This window comes from Protopterus annectens, chromosome 1.part2, assembly GCF_019279795.1.
Source record: "Protopterus annectens isolate FY-2018-M chromosome 1.part2, PAN1.0, whole genome shotgun sequence".
Taxonomy (NCBI): Eukaryota; Metazoa; Chordata; order Ceratodontiformes; family Protopteridae; genus Protopterus; species Protopterus annectens.
The window spans coordinates 1216229700-1216243637 of record NC_056727.1 but is presented as its reverse complement, the minus strand read 5'-3'; the positions used below and the strand labels follow the sequence as shown (position 1 = coordinate 1216243637).

The following is a 13938-nucleotide window of genomic DNA, read 5'->3' as shown; positions in this document are numbered from 1 at the left end:
TGGCGGTTGAGCCTTTCTTAATTTTCCATAAGGATAGGGTATCTTTGCGTACTAATCCTTCCTTTATGCCTAAAGTGGTTTCTAGTGTGGCTTTAAACCAAACTATTCATTTGCCTACTTTTTATGCAAACCTCCAAAATAAAGGGGAAAAGATTTTGCACACTTTGGATATACACAGGCAGTTGCGATATTATTTGAGCAGAACTAAAGGGTTCAGGCAGTCTCAGCAGTTATTTGTTTCTTTTGCTTTGGGTTCTCAGGGCAAGCCTGTTTCAAAACAAACTATTTCTAAGTGGATTGGGTTTTGTATTGCTTTCTGTTATTCCCATCATGGTAAGGAGATTCCAGCTGGGATTAGGCCTCATTCCACTAGGGCTACTGCCACTTCTACAGCTTTTTTAAGCGGGGTGGCAACTAAAGATATTTTGGAGGCAGCTACTTGGAGTTCAGTGCATACTTTCTCTAAGCATTACCACCTTCCACTTTACTGTAAATCTAGGGCTGGTTTTGCCACTGCAATTTTACAGGGCATTTTGGCAGCTCCTAATGCTTTGTAGTTTTGCCATCCTCCCTTACCTCTGCTTTGGGATTCTACCCATATGTAAGGACTGCAGCAATGTGAGATGAAGAACATAGTACAGTTTTGTACCTACCATAAATGTAGATGTTCAAGATCCACATTGCTGCAGTCAATTTACCCTCCTCCTTCCCTCTGTAGTTAGAGGCGGTTGTGTGGTTTGGGTTGTGAATATTGTAAATATTGTAAATAGGATTAGTGCAGGGGTGGTTAATTGGTTTTTTGCTGTCTTTTGGTTTTGGCCTTTCTTTTTAGGGCCTTCTGACATCTGGGGCAAGAAAAGACTGAGGATATGACGTCGGTCATGCGCTTTTGTACCCTGACGTTCTGATGTCAGTTCTAAGCGCCTTGACCGACGTCAGCCTTATACTTTGGTATTCGGGCCGACCGAGGACAGCGGACTACCCATATGTAAGGACTTTCAGCAATGTGGATCTTCGAACATCTACATTTATGGTAGGTACAAAACTGTACTTTTCTACCTTGGATGGGTCCAGAGCCGCTCTGCAGGCACCGGCTTCTGAGCGTGCATTCTGGCCTACAGACTTGCATATTAAAATGACACCTTCGTTACTAAGGCCTAAATCTCGATCCATGTCTAAAAAATCGACACCCAGTCCACATGCTCAGGCCCCTATGCCTAATAAACAAATGATAAAAATGGCTGAAGATCTAATAACTCTAATCGGGTAGTCAACCCCCCCCCCCCCCCCTCTGAGGCCTAGGGCTGAGCTTGCTTAAGAATCTTCTCATCAGGATTCTGTTTCTTCTGACTCTTCTAATGACCTGGATTTGTCCATACCTACTTATGAGGATTCTGATGCAGAGGATTGCATTCCCTCTGCTTCCCCTCCAGAGGATTTTTCTTTTGGGGAAACTTTACATACTTTAAGTGAGCATTTCCACTGGGAAAGCCAGGAATTTTCTGATTCAGAAAAGAGACTTTACGGATTTCCTTCTACCTCAGCATAGGCCTTTGGGTATACCTCCTGTACTGACATTGTTGATCTGTTCTCTGAATCCAGTTTGGCCCCTAATTCCCTGCCTCCGGCTCCTAGTAAACCTGATAGATACTACAGGGTTCCTGAGTCCCACAAGTTCCTTTTCAAAAATCCTGTTGCAGATCCAGAAACCATTTCTCAGGGACCCAAGGGCATTAAAGCTTCTACTGACAAAAATCCTATCCCTTCTAATAGAGACTCCAGGGAGCTGGATAGATGGGGTAAAAAGGTTTATACTTCTGCAACCTTGGCGATCAGAGCTTTAAACTGCCAGTTTCATATGCTAAAATATCAACAGCATATTATTGGACTGCTTAAACAGAAAATGATGTTGATTCCTGACTGTGTGAAAAATAGATTTACAGAATTTAATGCATTCAGCTGAACAAGTTGGAAAACGTACATTGCAGTGTGGTTTTGATTCTTGAGGCCTCCTGCAGGGCTGCTGTTACTGGGTCTGTGCTTGGAAGGCATGCCTGGCTTAAGGAGCAATCTTTAATCATGTTAAAGCTAAATTGTTGGATGCTCCTTTAAATCAGGACCGCCTGTTTGGCAATAAGGCTGAAGAAGTTCTAAAAAAAAATGGAAGATAAAGCTAAATGTATGCAAACTGAAAGATTTCTTATAAGTGCAACCTCCAAGATTTAGTAGGCACTGGCCTACTAAGAATTGGTCCTTTCCAGCCTCTTCCAGATCCTGTCAATCCAAACCCAGGCACAGCAAAAACCCCAGGTTTCAGTCCCAGGGAACTCTCAGAACTAAACAGTGGGTGGCCTCCACTTCCAAATCTGGAAATAACAAGACACCCCCCTATAGTAAACAGTCTCAATGACTTGCTTTTAAAATTACCAATCACTTATCTTTTAACCACCCCTTTGGGGGAAAGATTGCTCTTCATGCAAAGAACTGGGAGCTCATAACCCAGGACAAATGGCTTTTAAATAGTGTCCCAGGGATTCAGATTTCATTTCCACACGTTGCCAACACCAAATGGGTGGCCAGGCCTACCCCCAAATCAGTGGGCAGGGTCTCTAAAACATGGGGGCTATTCAAATGGTACCAGGATAGGAAAACGGACAAAGTTTCTATTCCAGGCTTTTACTGGTACCCAGAAAAGACAAAGCATGGCGTCTAGTCCTGGACCCGTCTACTCTAAACACCTTTCTGGAGATTCCAAAATTCAAGATGCTGACTCATCACCAGTTACTTCCTATGCTAGGCAAAGACACCTGGTTGGCAACTCTAGATTTAAAAGAAACATACTTGCACATCCCAATCAGGGAATCTTGCAGAAGATACCTACACTCAAAGCAGGCTACTTGCATTATCCGTTCTCTGCACTGCCCTTTGACTTGTCTACTGCTCCCAGGGTATTCACAAAGTGCCTGGCTTCAGTTATTCAATTTTGCATGCAAAGAAATATTCATATATACCCATACCTGGACGATTGTCTAATTCAGGCAGAAAACTAGGGCATACTTCTAAATATGGCATTTGTAAAAAGGGTTCTAACTTGTCTGGGGTACAACATAAACAAAAAGAAATTACAAATGGTACCCTGTCAACAGATTACATTCCTGGATGCAAGCTTGAATACAACTGCCCAGATGGCGTTTCTCACACCAGAGAAGCAAATTAATTTGGTAACTAACTTCAAACAAGTGGCCACAAAAACCCTGCTATCTGCAAGACAAATACTGCAAGCCTTGGGGTTCATGGCCTGCTGCATTCTTGTAATTCCATTTGCAAGAGTGCATATGAGGAAACTACACTGGTATCTAAAAAGTCTATGGATTCAACATGGTCACAGCCTGGAAACAATGATTCCTATCGTACCGTGCCTACACCTATAGAGTTCCAATGGTGGGCAGAAGCCTGCCACCAAAACAAGGGACTACCTTTCACATTACGCCCTGCCGCCCAAACCCTAACTACAGATACATCAGACTATGCATTGGGGGCTCACCTGGCAGGGAAGTGCATTCAGGGCAAATGGAACCCAAATCAAATGCACCTACATATCAATCAAAAAGAAATGTTAGCTGTACAGAATGCCCCGACAGCCTTCAAGGACTACAGTCTTCCAGGACAACTAATAATAAAGACTGACAACACCACGATTATGTGGTACATAAACAAGCGGGGGGGGGGTACACATTCCTACCCCCTCTACAGACTAGCCATGGCATTATGGAACACAGCCTTGAGCTACCAAGTGCATCTACAAGCTCAATTCCTGCCAGGAAAATTGAATACACTGGCAGACAGACTAAGCAGAAATCTCATGGACCCACATGAGTGGAAACTGGAACCACGGATTTTCAACATGTTGATAAGCGAATGGGGGAGCCCAGACATAGATCTATTTGTCCATCCCCCCCCCAGAATTACCAGTTGGACAAGTTTTGCACAAGACTCCCCACAAACAAGCCTGGAAAGTGGATGCTCTGTCCTTCAGCTGGAAAACCTTGTCAGTCTATGCCTTTACCCCTCTGCCTCTGCTCTCCAAAGTTCTGCTAAAAGTCAAACAGGACAAACCAAGGATGATTTTGATTGTTCCAGACTGTGCCAACACTGGTACCCCCTCCTGCACAGTGTGTTGCAAATGTCTCCATGGCACCTGCCTCAGACCCCTTCCCTGCTGTCTCGGCAGGAGATCCAAATTCTGCACCCTCGGCTTCCAACATTGAACCTTGCAGCATAGCTAATCACTTAAATTTACCCTCATCATCCCTCAGCAAACCTGTGATGGATGTCATCTTGGAGGCAAGGAGACTTAGTACTAGAAAATCTTATGCTGACAAATGGAAAAGATTCTGTGCTTGGAACCAGTCTTTAGGGATGAGCACAGCAGCGCCCAATTTACCTCAGATTTTGCAATACTTAACTGCGATGCTTCACAAGGGCCTGTCTTTTTCCTCCATTAAAATCCACGCCTCAGCTATTCCTGCTTACTATAACACAGAACCACCCCTCTTCTCTCATCCACTGCTCAAACAGTATCGCAGAGGGGGAAAAGACTTGAGACCACCCAGGAGAGCTTCTACCCCTGCTTACCTTAACTTTGTCTTGGAGAAACTCACTGCCTCCTTTCAAGCCAGCTGTTACTGCAGACTGAAAATTTCATTCTTGGAAAACAGCCCTCATTTTAGCAATCACTTCAGCTAGATGGATGTCTGAATTACAGGCGCTTATGGCAGTGGAGCCTTTCATTATCTTTCATGCGGACAGGTTATCTCTGAGGACCAATCCATCCTTCATGCCCAATGTGGTTTCCAGTGTTGCTCTTAATCAGTCCATTAATTTGCCAACCTTTTTCCCCTATCCACAGAACAAAGGAGAACAGATTCTGCATTCCTTAGATATGCACAGACAACTAAGATTCTACTTGGACACTACTAAATCTCGAAGAAAATCTGAACAATTGCTGGTAGCATTTGCTGCAGAGTCAGAGAGGGCAAGGCTATTTCAAAACAAACCATTTCTAAATGGATAAGCCATTGCATTCATTTCTGCTATAAGCACTATGGAAGACCTACCCCCCAGGGGATCACATCAGTCCACCAGGGCTGTATCTACTTCTGCAGCCTTTCTCAGAGGTGTTCCTGGCAGGGATATCCTAGAAGCTGCTACCTGGAGTTCTGTACATACTTTCACCAAACACTCATTTACCAATTTTCTCTAAATCCAGATCTGGCTTTGCCATTGCTGGCTTGCAGGGCCTTATAGCTGGCCCTAATGCTCTATAAACTCCACCTCCCAACCATAGCTTTGGGAATCTACCCAAATGTAATGACTGCAACAGTGAAACACGAAGAACATAGTACAGCTGTGTACACTTACCATAAATGTAGATGTTGGTGTATTCACTGTTGCAGTCCTGGTTACCCTCTCTCCAGCCCCCTAGTTTTTTTCTGACTATACCTCTCCTTTCCTTTACTATGCTTAAAAGCCTTTTTGGTGCATTTGCTTTTTGTTGGAGGTATATCTTTGTGTTTTTGTTTATTTGCTCCCCATTAGGGGGGCACCTGGCATCTGGGGCAAGAAAACCTGATAAAATGGTGTTGGCTGCATGTTTTATATACCCCTGACTACCTGACTTCATGAAAGAAGGGACAGCAACCGATGCAGGACCCAAGACTATTAATCAGGCCGACTGAGGGCAACCTGCCAGCAGATTACCCAAATGTAATGACTGCATCAGTGAAGACACTCTAACATCTACATTTATGGTAAATGCACACAACTGTACTTTGTCTATATGGTGTCATAAAAGACAGTTGGACCTACTTGCAAGCGAGACCCCTCTAGTCCTGTCTTACCTGTGAGGTACTGCAGACAGGTTTGGCTTATTCTTCCATTAAAGCTCACTTTTCTGCAATCTCCGCATGCCACCCTCTGGATCTGCCTCTAGCATCCAAACTCCCAGCTAAGCTTTTCCTCAAAGGGATATGTCACCTCAGAGCCCCTAGGAACCCATCTCCCCTACCATGGGATCTTAATTGTGTCCTGGAAAAGCTCATGCTTCCATTTGAGCCAGCAGACAAAGCCTCCCTAAAACAGTGTACTTGGATAACTGTGCTACTAGTAGCCTTGACCTCAGCCAGAAGAGTATCAGAGCTACACGCCCTTATGGCTATTCTTCCTTTCCTATTTTTTCCACAATGACAGAGTTACTTTTAGAACTAACCCTTCCCTCATTCCAAAGGTGGTAAATGACCTGTCCCTCAATCAGGCCATCCACCTACCTTCCTTCTTCCCTAACCTACAGGAGGACAGTGAAAGAGTACTTCACTCTCTGGATGATCTTCGTGTTTCATTGTTGCAGTCATTACACTTGGGGTTATCCTGCTGGCAGGCAGGCTACCCTTAGTCGGCCTGAATTCCAAAGTCTAGGTCCAGCATCGGTTGCTGTCGTCTCTTCCCTGACGTCAGTGCACCAGGGGTGTAAAAGATGCAGCCGCCATTTTCTTCAGTCTTTCTTGCTGCACGGTGCCCGAAGCAGAAGCAGTTAGCAAGTGCCGGTCGGCCGACTCCTGAGATTTTCGTGTTCGAATTTCAGATCTGAAGTCTTCATTAAAAGCTAAGTACCCTGTTGGGGATGACTTTTTTTCTTGCTCCAGACCGATGTCAGAAAAAGTTAATTGCATTTCTTGTGGGAAGCAAATACCTCATAAGGACACTCACTCTTACTGTATTCCTTGCCTAGGCCCTGACCACAACATTGCTAGCTGTCTGTTTTGTGCTAGATTTAACCAACGCACTATTAAGCGTCTGTACGATTTTGCATTTCACTACTTTGGCAGAAGATTTAATTACACTATGCCATCGGATAGCCATCCGACTACCGGAATTCACAAGAAACACTAAGAAAAAGAAAAGGACAGGCATCCAAGGTCAAAAACAGACATGGCTTTCTCTAAGCCAGTCGCCAGTTCGCTGGTCCTCAGTGAGGCGCCTTAGCAGCCCCTGACACCCGCTACTTTGGGCTTGCAGGCCACTACAGACTCCCACGTGGAGTTGACTAGGCTGCGGGAAGCTCAAGGTATTGGACCTTCGGAAACAATTCCCTCAGATTGGTCCGGAGCCGCTGAGCAGGCATCTGCTTCTGAGGGTGTTGTCAGACCTACTCAGTTATTCATTAAAGTGACTCCAGCTACAAAGGCAAAGACAAAAGCACCTTTAAAGACAAAGAAACAAGTGCAACAGCCTCATGGTCAGGCCTGCATGCCCAAAAATCAGATGCTCAAAATGGCTGAAGACTTAATTACTTTGATCAGGGGTTCCCATCCCCCTCCTGATAAAAGGCCTAGGCAAAAGACAGAATATGAATCTTCAAATCAGGTTTCCATTTCTTCTGATTCCTCTTCTGATCAGGAATACTCTCTTCCTCCCTATGAGGACTCTGATGCTGAAGAATCTATCCCTTCAGCCTCTCCTTCCGAGGATTACTCTTTTGGGGAAACCTTGCATATCATGAAGGAACATTTCCACTGGGAGAGCAAAGATTATTCAGAGTCTAAGAAAAGGCTCAGAGACTTCCTTTTACTCCCACAACACAGGCCCCTAGCTATTCTACCTGTGTTAGACATTGTAGATGTATTTTCAGAGTCCAGTCTGACCCCTGACTCCTTACCTCCAGCTCGTGTTAAGCCGGACAGGTACTACAGGGTCCCTGACTCTCATAAATTCCTTTTCAAAAACCCTGCTGCTGACCCTGAAACTATTTCTCAGGGCCCCAAAGGGGTCAAGGCTTCCAATGCAAAAAAACCCTACACCCTCCGACAGGGATTCTAGGGCTCTGGACAGATGGGGGAAAAAGATTTACACTTCTGCTACTTTGGCTATAAGGGCTTTAAATTGCCAGTTTCATATGCTAAAATATCAGCAATATGTTATGTCACTGCTTAAACAGAAAATGTTAAATTCTGAATGTGCAGAAAACAAAGAAATGCAGGATTTATTGCATGCAGCTGAGCAAGTGGGAAAGCATATTTTGCAATGTGGTTTTGATTGGCCTCCTGCAGGGTCGCTGTCACGGGTTCTGTCATGCTTGGTTAAAGGAACAAAATTTACCAGATCATGTTAAAGCAAAACTAATAGATGCTCCATTACAGCATGATACTTAGTTTGGTGTTAAAGCAGAAGAAGTGTTAAGGTAAATGGAGGACAAAGCTAAATCTATGCAAACAGTCAAGGATTTCTTACAGGTACAGCCTCCAAGATTTAGCAGACACTGGCCTACAAAGAATTGGTCCTTTCCAGTGTCAGACAGACCACAAAGGAGCAGATACAGACGCCCAAGAGGCATATCCCAGCCCCAAGGTTCATACAGGTCTAAACAATGGGGTGCTTCTACCTCCAAAAGTTAAGACAAATCACAGCCTTACAGGAAACAGTCCCAATGACTTCCCCCTGCCTGTGCCAAGCACTTATCTTCTGGCAGCCCCTTTTGGGGGAAAACTAGCACTTTTTTCTCATAATTGGCACATAACCCAGGACAAATGGGTTTTAGACAGTGTCACAGGGCTACAAGTTTCACTTTCATACCCTGCCAAGGGCACACGGTTGGCCAGACCTACCAAAAAATCAATGGGCAGAGGCACAAAAACAAGTCTCATCCCTCATGGACATGAGGGCCATTCAACAAGTACCAGAGCAAGAGCAGGGACAAGGATTTTATTCAAGACTGTTCTTGGTACCCAGAAAGGACAAAGCCTGGAGACCAGTACTGGACCTGTCTATTCTAAACACATATCTGGATATACCAAAATTCAAAATATTGACTTTACAGCCGCTCCTGCCTGTGCTGGAGAAGAAGGCTTGGCTTGTGACTTTAGACCTAAAAGCGGCATACCTGCCTGTCCCAATCAGACAAACATGCAGAAGATACATCAGATTCAAAGCTGGCTCAATGCACTACCAATTCTCTGCACTGCCCTTTGGCTTATCTACTGTGCCCAGGGTCTTCGCAAAGTGCCTGCACCAGTAATTGGATTCTGCAGACAGAGGAATACAGATATATCCTTACTTGGACGACTGCCTCATACAAGCAGAGAACAAGGTTATTCTACTACAGCATCTGGTGTTTGTAAAGCGATTACTACCATGCCTAGGGTACACAGTCAACAAACAAATCAAAACTAGTACCCTCTGAAGAGATAAAATTCCTGGGTGCAAGCTTAAATACAACTGCCCAGATGGCTTATCTCATGCCAGACAAAGACAACTTGACTACATATTTCAAACTGTTGGCAACAAAGGCCCAGTTATCTGCAAGAAAAATACTGCAGGCTTTGGGCTTCATGGCATCCTGCATTCTACTAATTCCATATGCAAGACTGCATATGAGGAAACTTCAGTTGTACCTAAAAAGTGTTTGGACTCAGCATTGCCACAGCCTGGAAACAATTACTCTCTCTCCCTGCCTGCAACAGGAGTTTCGATGGTGGGCGAAGGCCTGTCACCAGAACAAGGGACAGCCATTCACCTTACCCCCAGCCAGGCAGATATTAACAGATGCATCAGATTATGCCTTGGGGGCCCACATGGCAGGAAGATGTATTCAAGGCACATGGTCCGCCAACCAAATGCATCTACATATCAATCAAAAAAATGCTAGCTGTTCAGAATGCCCTGACAGCCTTCAAGAATCTACGTCATCCGGGACAACTACTGATAAACACAGACAATACCACGGTCATGTGGTATATAAGCAAGCAGGGAAGCACTCATTCTTACTCCCTCTGCAGACTAGCTATGACTTTGTGGGGCATAGCATTGACTTACCAGGTACATCTGCATGCACAATTCCTGCCAGGAAAGATAAATACTCTGGCAGACAAACTAAGCAGAAACCTCATGGATCCCCACGAGTGGAAATTGGATCCACAAGTCTTCAACATAATAACAAGGAAGTGGGGATGCCCGGACATAGACCTATTTGCCTCTCCTCACAACTGCCAACCAAAGAGATTCTGCACAAGGACTTATCACAGACAAGCATGGAAAGTGGATGCCCTATCTTTCAGCTGGAAAACTTAACAGTATATGCCTTTCCTCCACTGCCTCTCCTCCCGAAGGTACTCATAAAGGTCAGACAAGAGAAACCAAAAATGATACTGATAGCCCCAGACTGGCCCCGCCAGTACTGGTATCCAGTCCTGAGGAACTTGTCTCAATGCCCAGCCTGGACTTTACCCCAAATACCTCATCTACTGTCCCAACAAAACAATCAGATCCTGCACAGCAAACTCAAGACCTTAAATCTGGCAGCATGGCGGATAATGTAGTCCTACAAAACACACCTCACTAAAGTGGTGATGGATGACATTTTGGAAGCCAGGAGGCCTAGTACAAGAAAATCTTATGCTGGAAAATGGAAGAGATTCTGTGCCTGGAACCAGGCACAAGGAATTGACACAGCAGTACCAAATATTACTCTGAAATTACAATACTTAACTGAGATGCTGGACAAATGCCTATCCTTTTCGTCAATTAAAATTCATGCCTCTGCCATTTTAGCTCATTACAATATAGAGCCACCAATTTTTTCTCATCCTTTAAGGCAATACCTCAGAGGAGCTAAAAAACTTAAGACCTCCAAGAAGATCACCAATAACTGCATGGGACCTCAATTATGTTTTGGAAAAACTCACTCTGCCCCCCTTTTGAGCCAGCCGCTACAGCTGATATAAAATTTTTATCTTGGAAAACAGCTCTGCTCCTAGCAATAACCTCTGCAAGACTAGTCTGAGCTACAGGCACTCATGGCTGTGGAACCTTTTATCATTTTTTATCCAGACAGGGTTTCTCTGAGGCCAACCCGACATTTGTGCCTAAGGTAGTGTCCACTGTGGCCCTTAACCAAACTATTTATTTTACGTTTGTTGACCGGGCTAGTCTAACTGGATACTTTTCCATTTTCAGTAGAGGCCCGGGGAGATGAGCTCCGTGCAAAAAACATTTTTACATACAATGTTGCAGGTTAATACAGAAATTATCAGAGGTCTAAGTACCTCCCATTTTAAAATTAGGATACAGTACTAAAATAGGTCTAATAATATACTATATAATATAGAATATAATATAACTATTTATCTGCCTACTTTTTATCCATACCTGCAGAATAAAGGGGAGAGAATTCTGCATTCTTTGGACATACACAGACAGCTACGCTTCTATTTGAACAGAACCAAAGCTTTCAGAAAGACTGAGCAACTACTAGTGGCATATGCTGCAGGATCACAAGGAAAGGCTATCTCAAAGCAGACTGTTTAAAAGTGGATAGGCCACTGCATTCGTTTCTGCTATTCTCAGCAGGGCAAGCTAGTGCCTAAGGGCATTAGGCCACATTCAACCAGAGCAGCAGCCACTTCAGCAGCCTTCCTCAGGGGAGTACCAACCAAAGACATTTTAGAGGCTGCTACTTGGAGTTCAGTGCACACCTTTACAAAGCACTATCATCTACCATTAGACAGATGGGGAAAGAAAGTATATACGTCTACACCTTTAGCAATGAGAGCCTTAAATTGCCAGTTTCACTTGCTAAAATATCAGCAATTTTTGATGTCTCAGTTGAAACAAAAGATGCTTCCAGATTCAGATCCTCCTAATTTTAAAGAAATGCAGGATTTATTGCAAGCAACTGAACAAGTGGGAAAACATACTTTGCAATGTGGGTTTGATTCCTTAGAGGCCTCCTGTAGAGCAGCAGTTACAGGCTCTGTCATTAGAAGGCATGCTTGGTTAAAAGAACATACGTTACCAGATCATGTTAAGGCAAAATTATTGGATGCACCTTTGCAGCGGGATGTGTCTGGAGTTAAGGCAGAGTAGGTATTAAAGAAGATGGAGGATAAGGCAAAAATCTATGCAAGCGGTGAAGGATTTCTTACAGGTTCAACGTCCTCGTTTTAGCAGAAATTGGCCAACAAAGAATTGGTCCTTTCCAGTCACAGACAGACCTCAAAGGGGCAGATACAGACGTCCAAGAGGTAGAAGTCAAGCACAAGGTCCTTACAGGCCTCGACAATGGGTTACACCAGGTCAGAAAGAAGGGGAAGACAGGCCACAACCTTATAAAAAGCAGCCTCAATGACTTCCCACTACAGCTGCCAAACAACTCTCTCGGCAGCCCCCTTTGGAGGAAAACTGGCACTTTTCTATCACAGTTGGCATATGATCACCAAAGACAAATGGGTTCTCAATATTGTATCTCAAGGTTACAGGTTCCACTTTCACACTCTGCCAAGGTTAAAAGGAATGCCAAATCTGCCACCAAATCAATGGGCAGAGGCTCAAAAACAAATTACAGCACTCACGGACATGAGAGCTATTCAAAAGGTACCACCACAGGAGCAAGGACAAGGATTTTACACAAGACTCTCTCTGGTTCCCAGAAAGGACAAAGCCTGGAGACCCATTCTGGATCTTTCTTCTCTAAACACTTGCCTGGATGTTCCGAAATTCAAAATGTTGACACTACAGCAGCTTCTTCCCATGCTGGGAAAGAAAGCTTGGGTCGTGACTTTGGACCTCAAGGACGCATACCTGCATGTCCCTATCAGACAAAACTGCAGAAGATGCCTCAGATTTCTAGCTGGTTCAATGCACTATCAATTCTCTGCACTGCCCTTTGGCTTATCTACTGCACCCAGGGTTTTCACAAAGTGCCTGGCACCAGTAATTGCATTTTGCAGGCAAAAAGGAATTCAAATTTATCCATATCTGGACGACTGCCTGATTCAAGCAGAGAGCAAGGACATTCTTCTAAAGCATCTGGCGTTCGTAAAAAAGTTAAGTTGCCTGGGGTACACAGTAAATGAAAAGAAATCAAAACTAGTGCCCTCACAACAGATAATATTCCTGGGTGCCAGCTTGAACACAACGGCCCAGATGGCTTATCTCATGCCAGACAAGCAGGGACAACTGACTCAATACTTTCAATTGATGGCAACAAAGACCCAACTCCCTGCAAGAAAAATTCTGCAGGCCTTGGGCTACATGGCATCTTGCATACTAATTCCATATGCCAGACTGCATATGAGGAAACTACAATGGTACCTAAAGAGTGTATGGTCTCAACTCTGTTACTGTTTGGAAACGGTAATATCACTAATTCCTTGCCTTCAACAGGAGTTTCGATGGTGGGCTCAAGCTTGTCACCTCAACAAGGGACACCCTTTTACTCAACCCACAGCCAGGCAAACACTGACAACAGATGCATCGGATTACACCTGGCAGGAAAATTTATTCAGGGCGAGTGGTCCACAGAGCAAAGGCATCTTCACATCAATCAAAAAGAGATGCTAGCTGTACAGCATGCACTTATAGCTTTCAAGGACCTGCTGCATCCAGGACAACTACTACTAAAGACAGACAGCACCACGGTTATAAGGTACATAAACAAGCAAGGGGGCACACACTCCTACCCCCTCTGCAGACGAGCCATGACCTTGTGGAACATGACTCTAGACTACCAAGTTCATCTGCTAGCAATTCCTGCCAGGAGAGAGAAACACACTGGCAGACGACCTAATCAGAAACATCATGGATCCCCACGAATGGGAATTGAATCCACAAATATTCAGAATAACACAAAAATGGTGGAGCCCGAACATAGATCTGTTTGCATCCCCATTGAACTGCCAGCTACAGAAATTCTGCACAAGGAGTTACCATCCACAAGCATGGAAAGTGGATGCCCTCTCATTCAGTTGGAAAAACCTGCAAGTATACGCTTTCCCTCCTTTACCTCTCCTTCCAAAGGTACTCATAAAAGCCAGGCAAGAAGAGCCAAAGATGATCCTGATTGCACCAGACTGACCACGCCAGCACTGGTACCCAATTTTAAAGAAC

General features: G+C 44.4%; 1 protein-coding gene across 1 annotated transcript in view; it reads left to right on the top strand.

Moving 5' to 3' along the window:
- Positions 1 to 13938, top strand: part of HNRNPR (heterogeneous nuclear ribonucleoprotein R) — a 1454575-nt gene that overhangs the window by 699241 nt on the left and 741396 nt on the right. Inside the window, exons 5-6 of the mRNA XM_044060074.1 lie at positions 7721 to 7739; positions 8789 to 8817. Of these exons, the coding sequence (XP_043916009.1) occupies positions 7721 to 7739; positions 8789 to 8817 (48 nt within the window). The remainder of the gene's footprint in view (positions 1 to 7720; positions 7740 to 8788; positions 8818 to 13938) is intronic.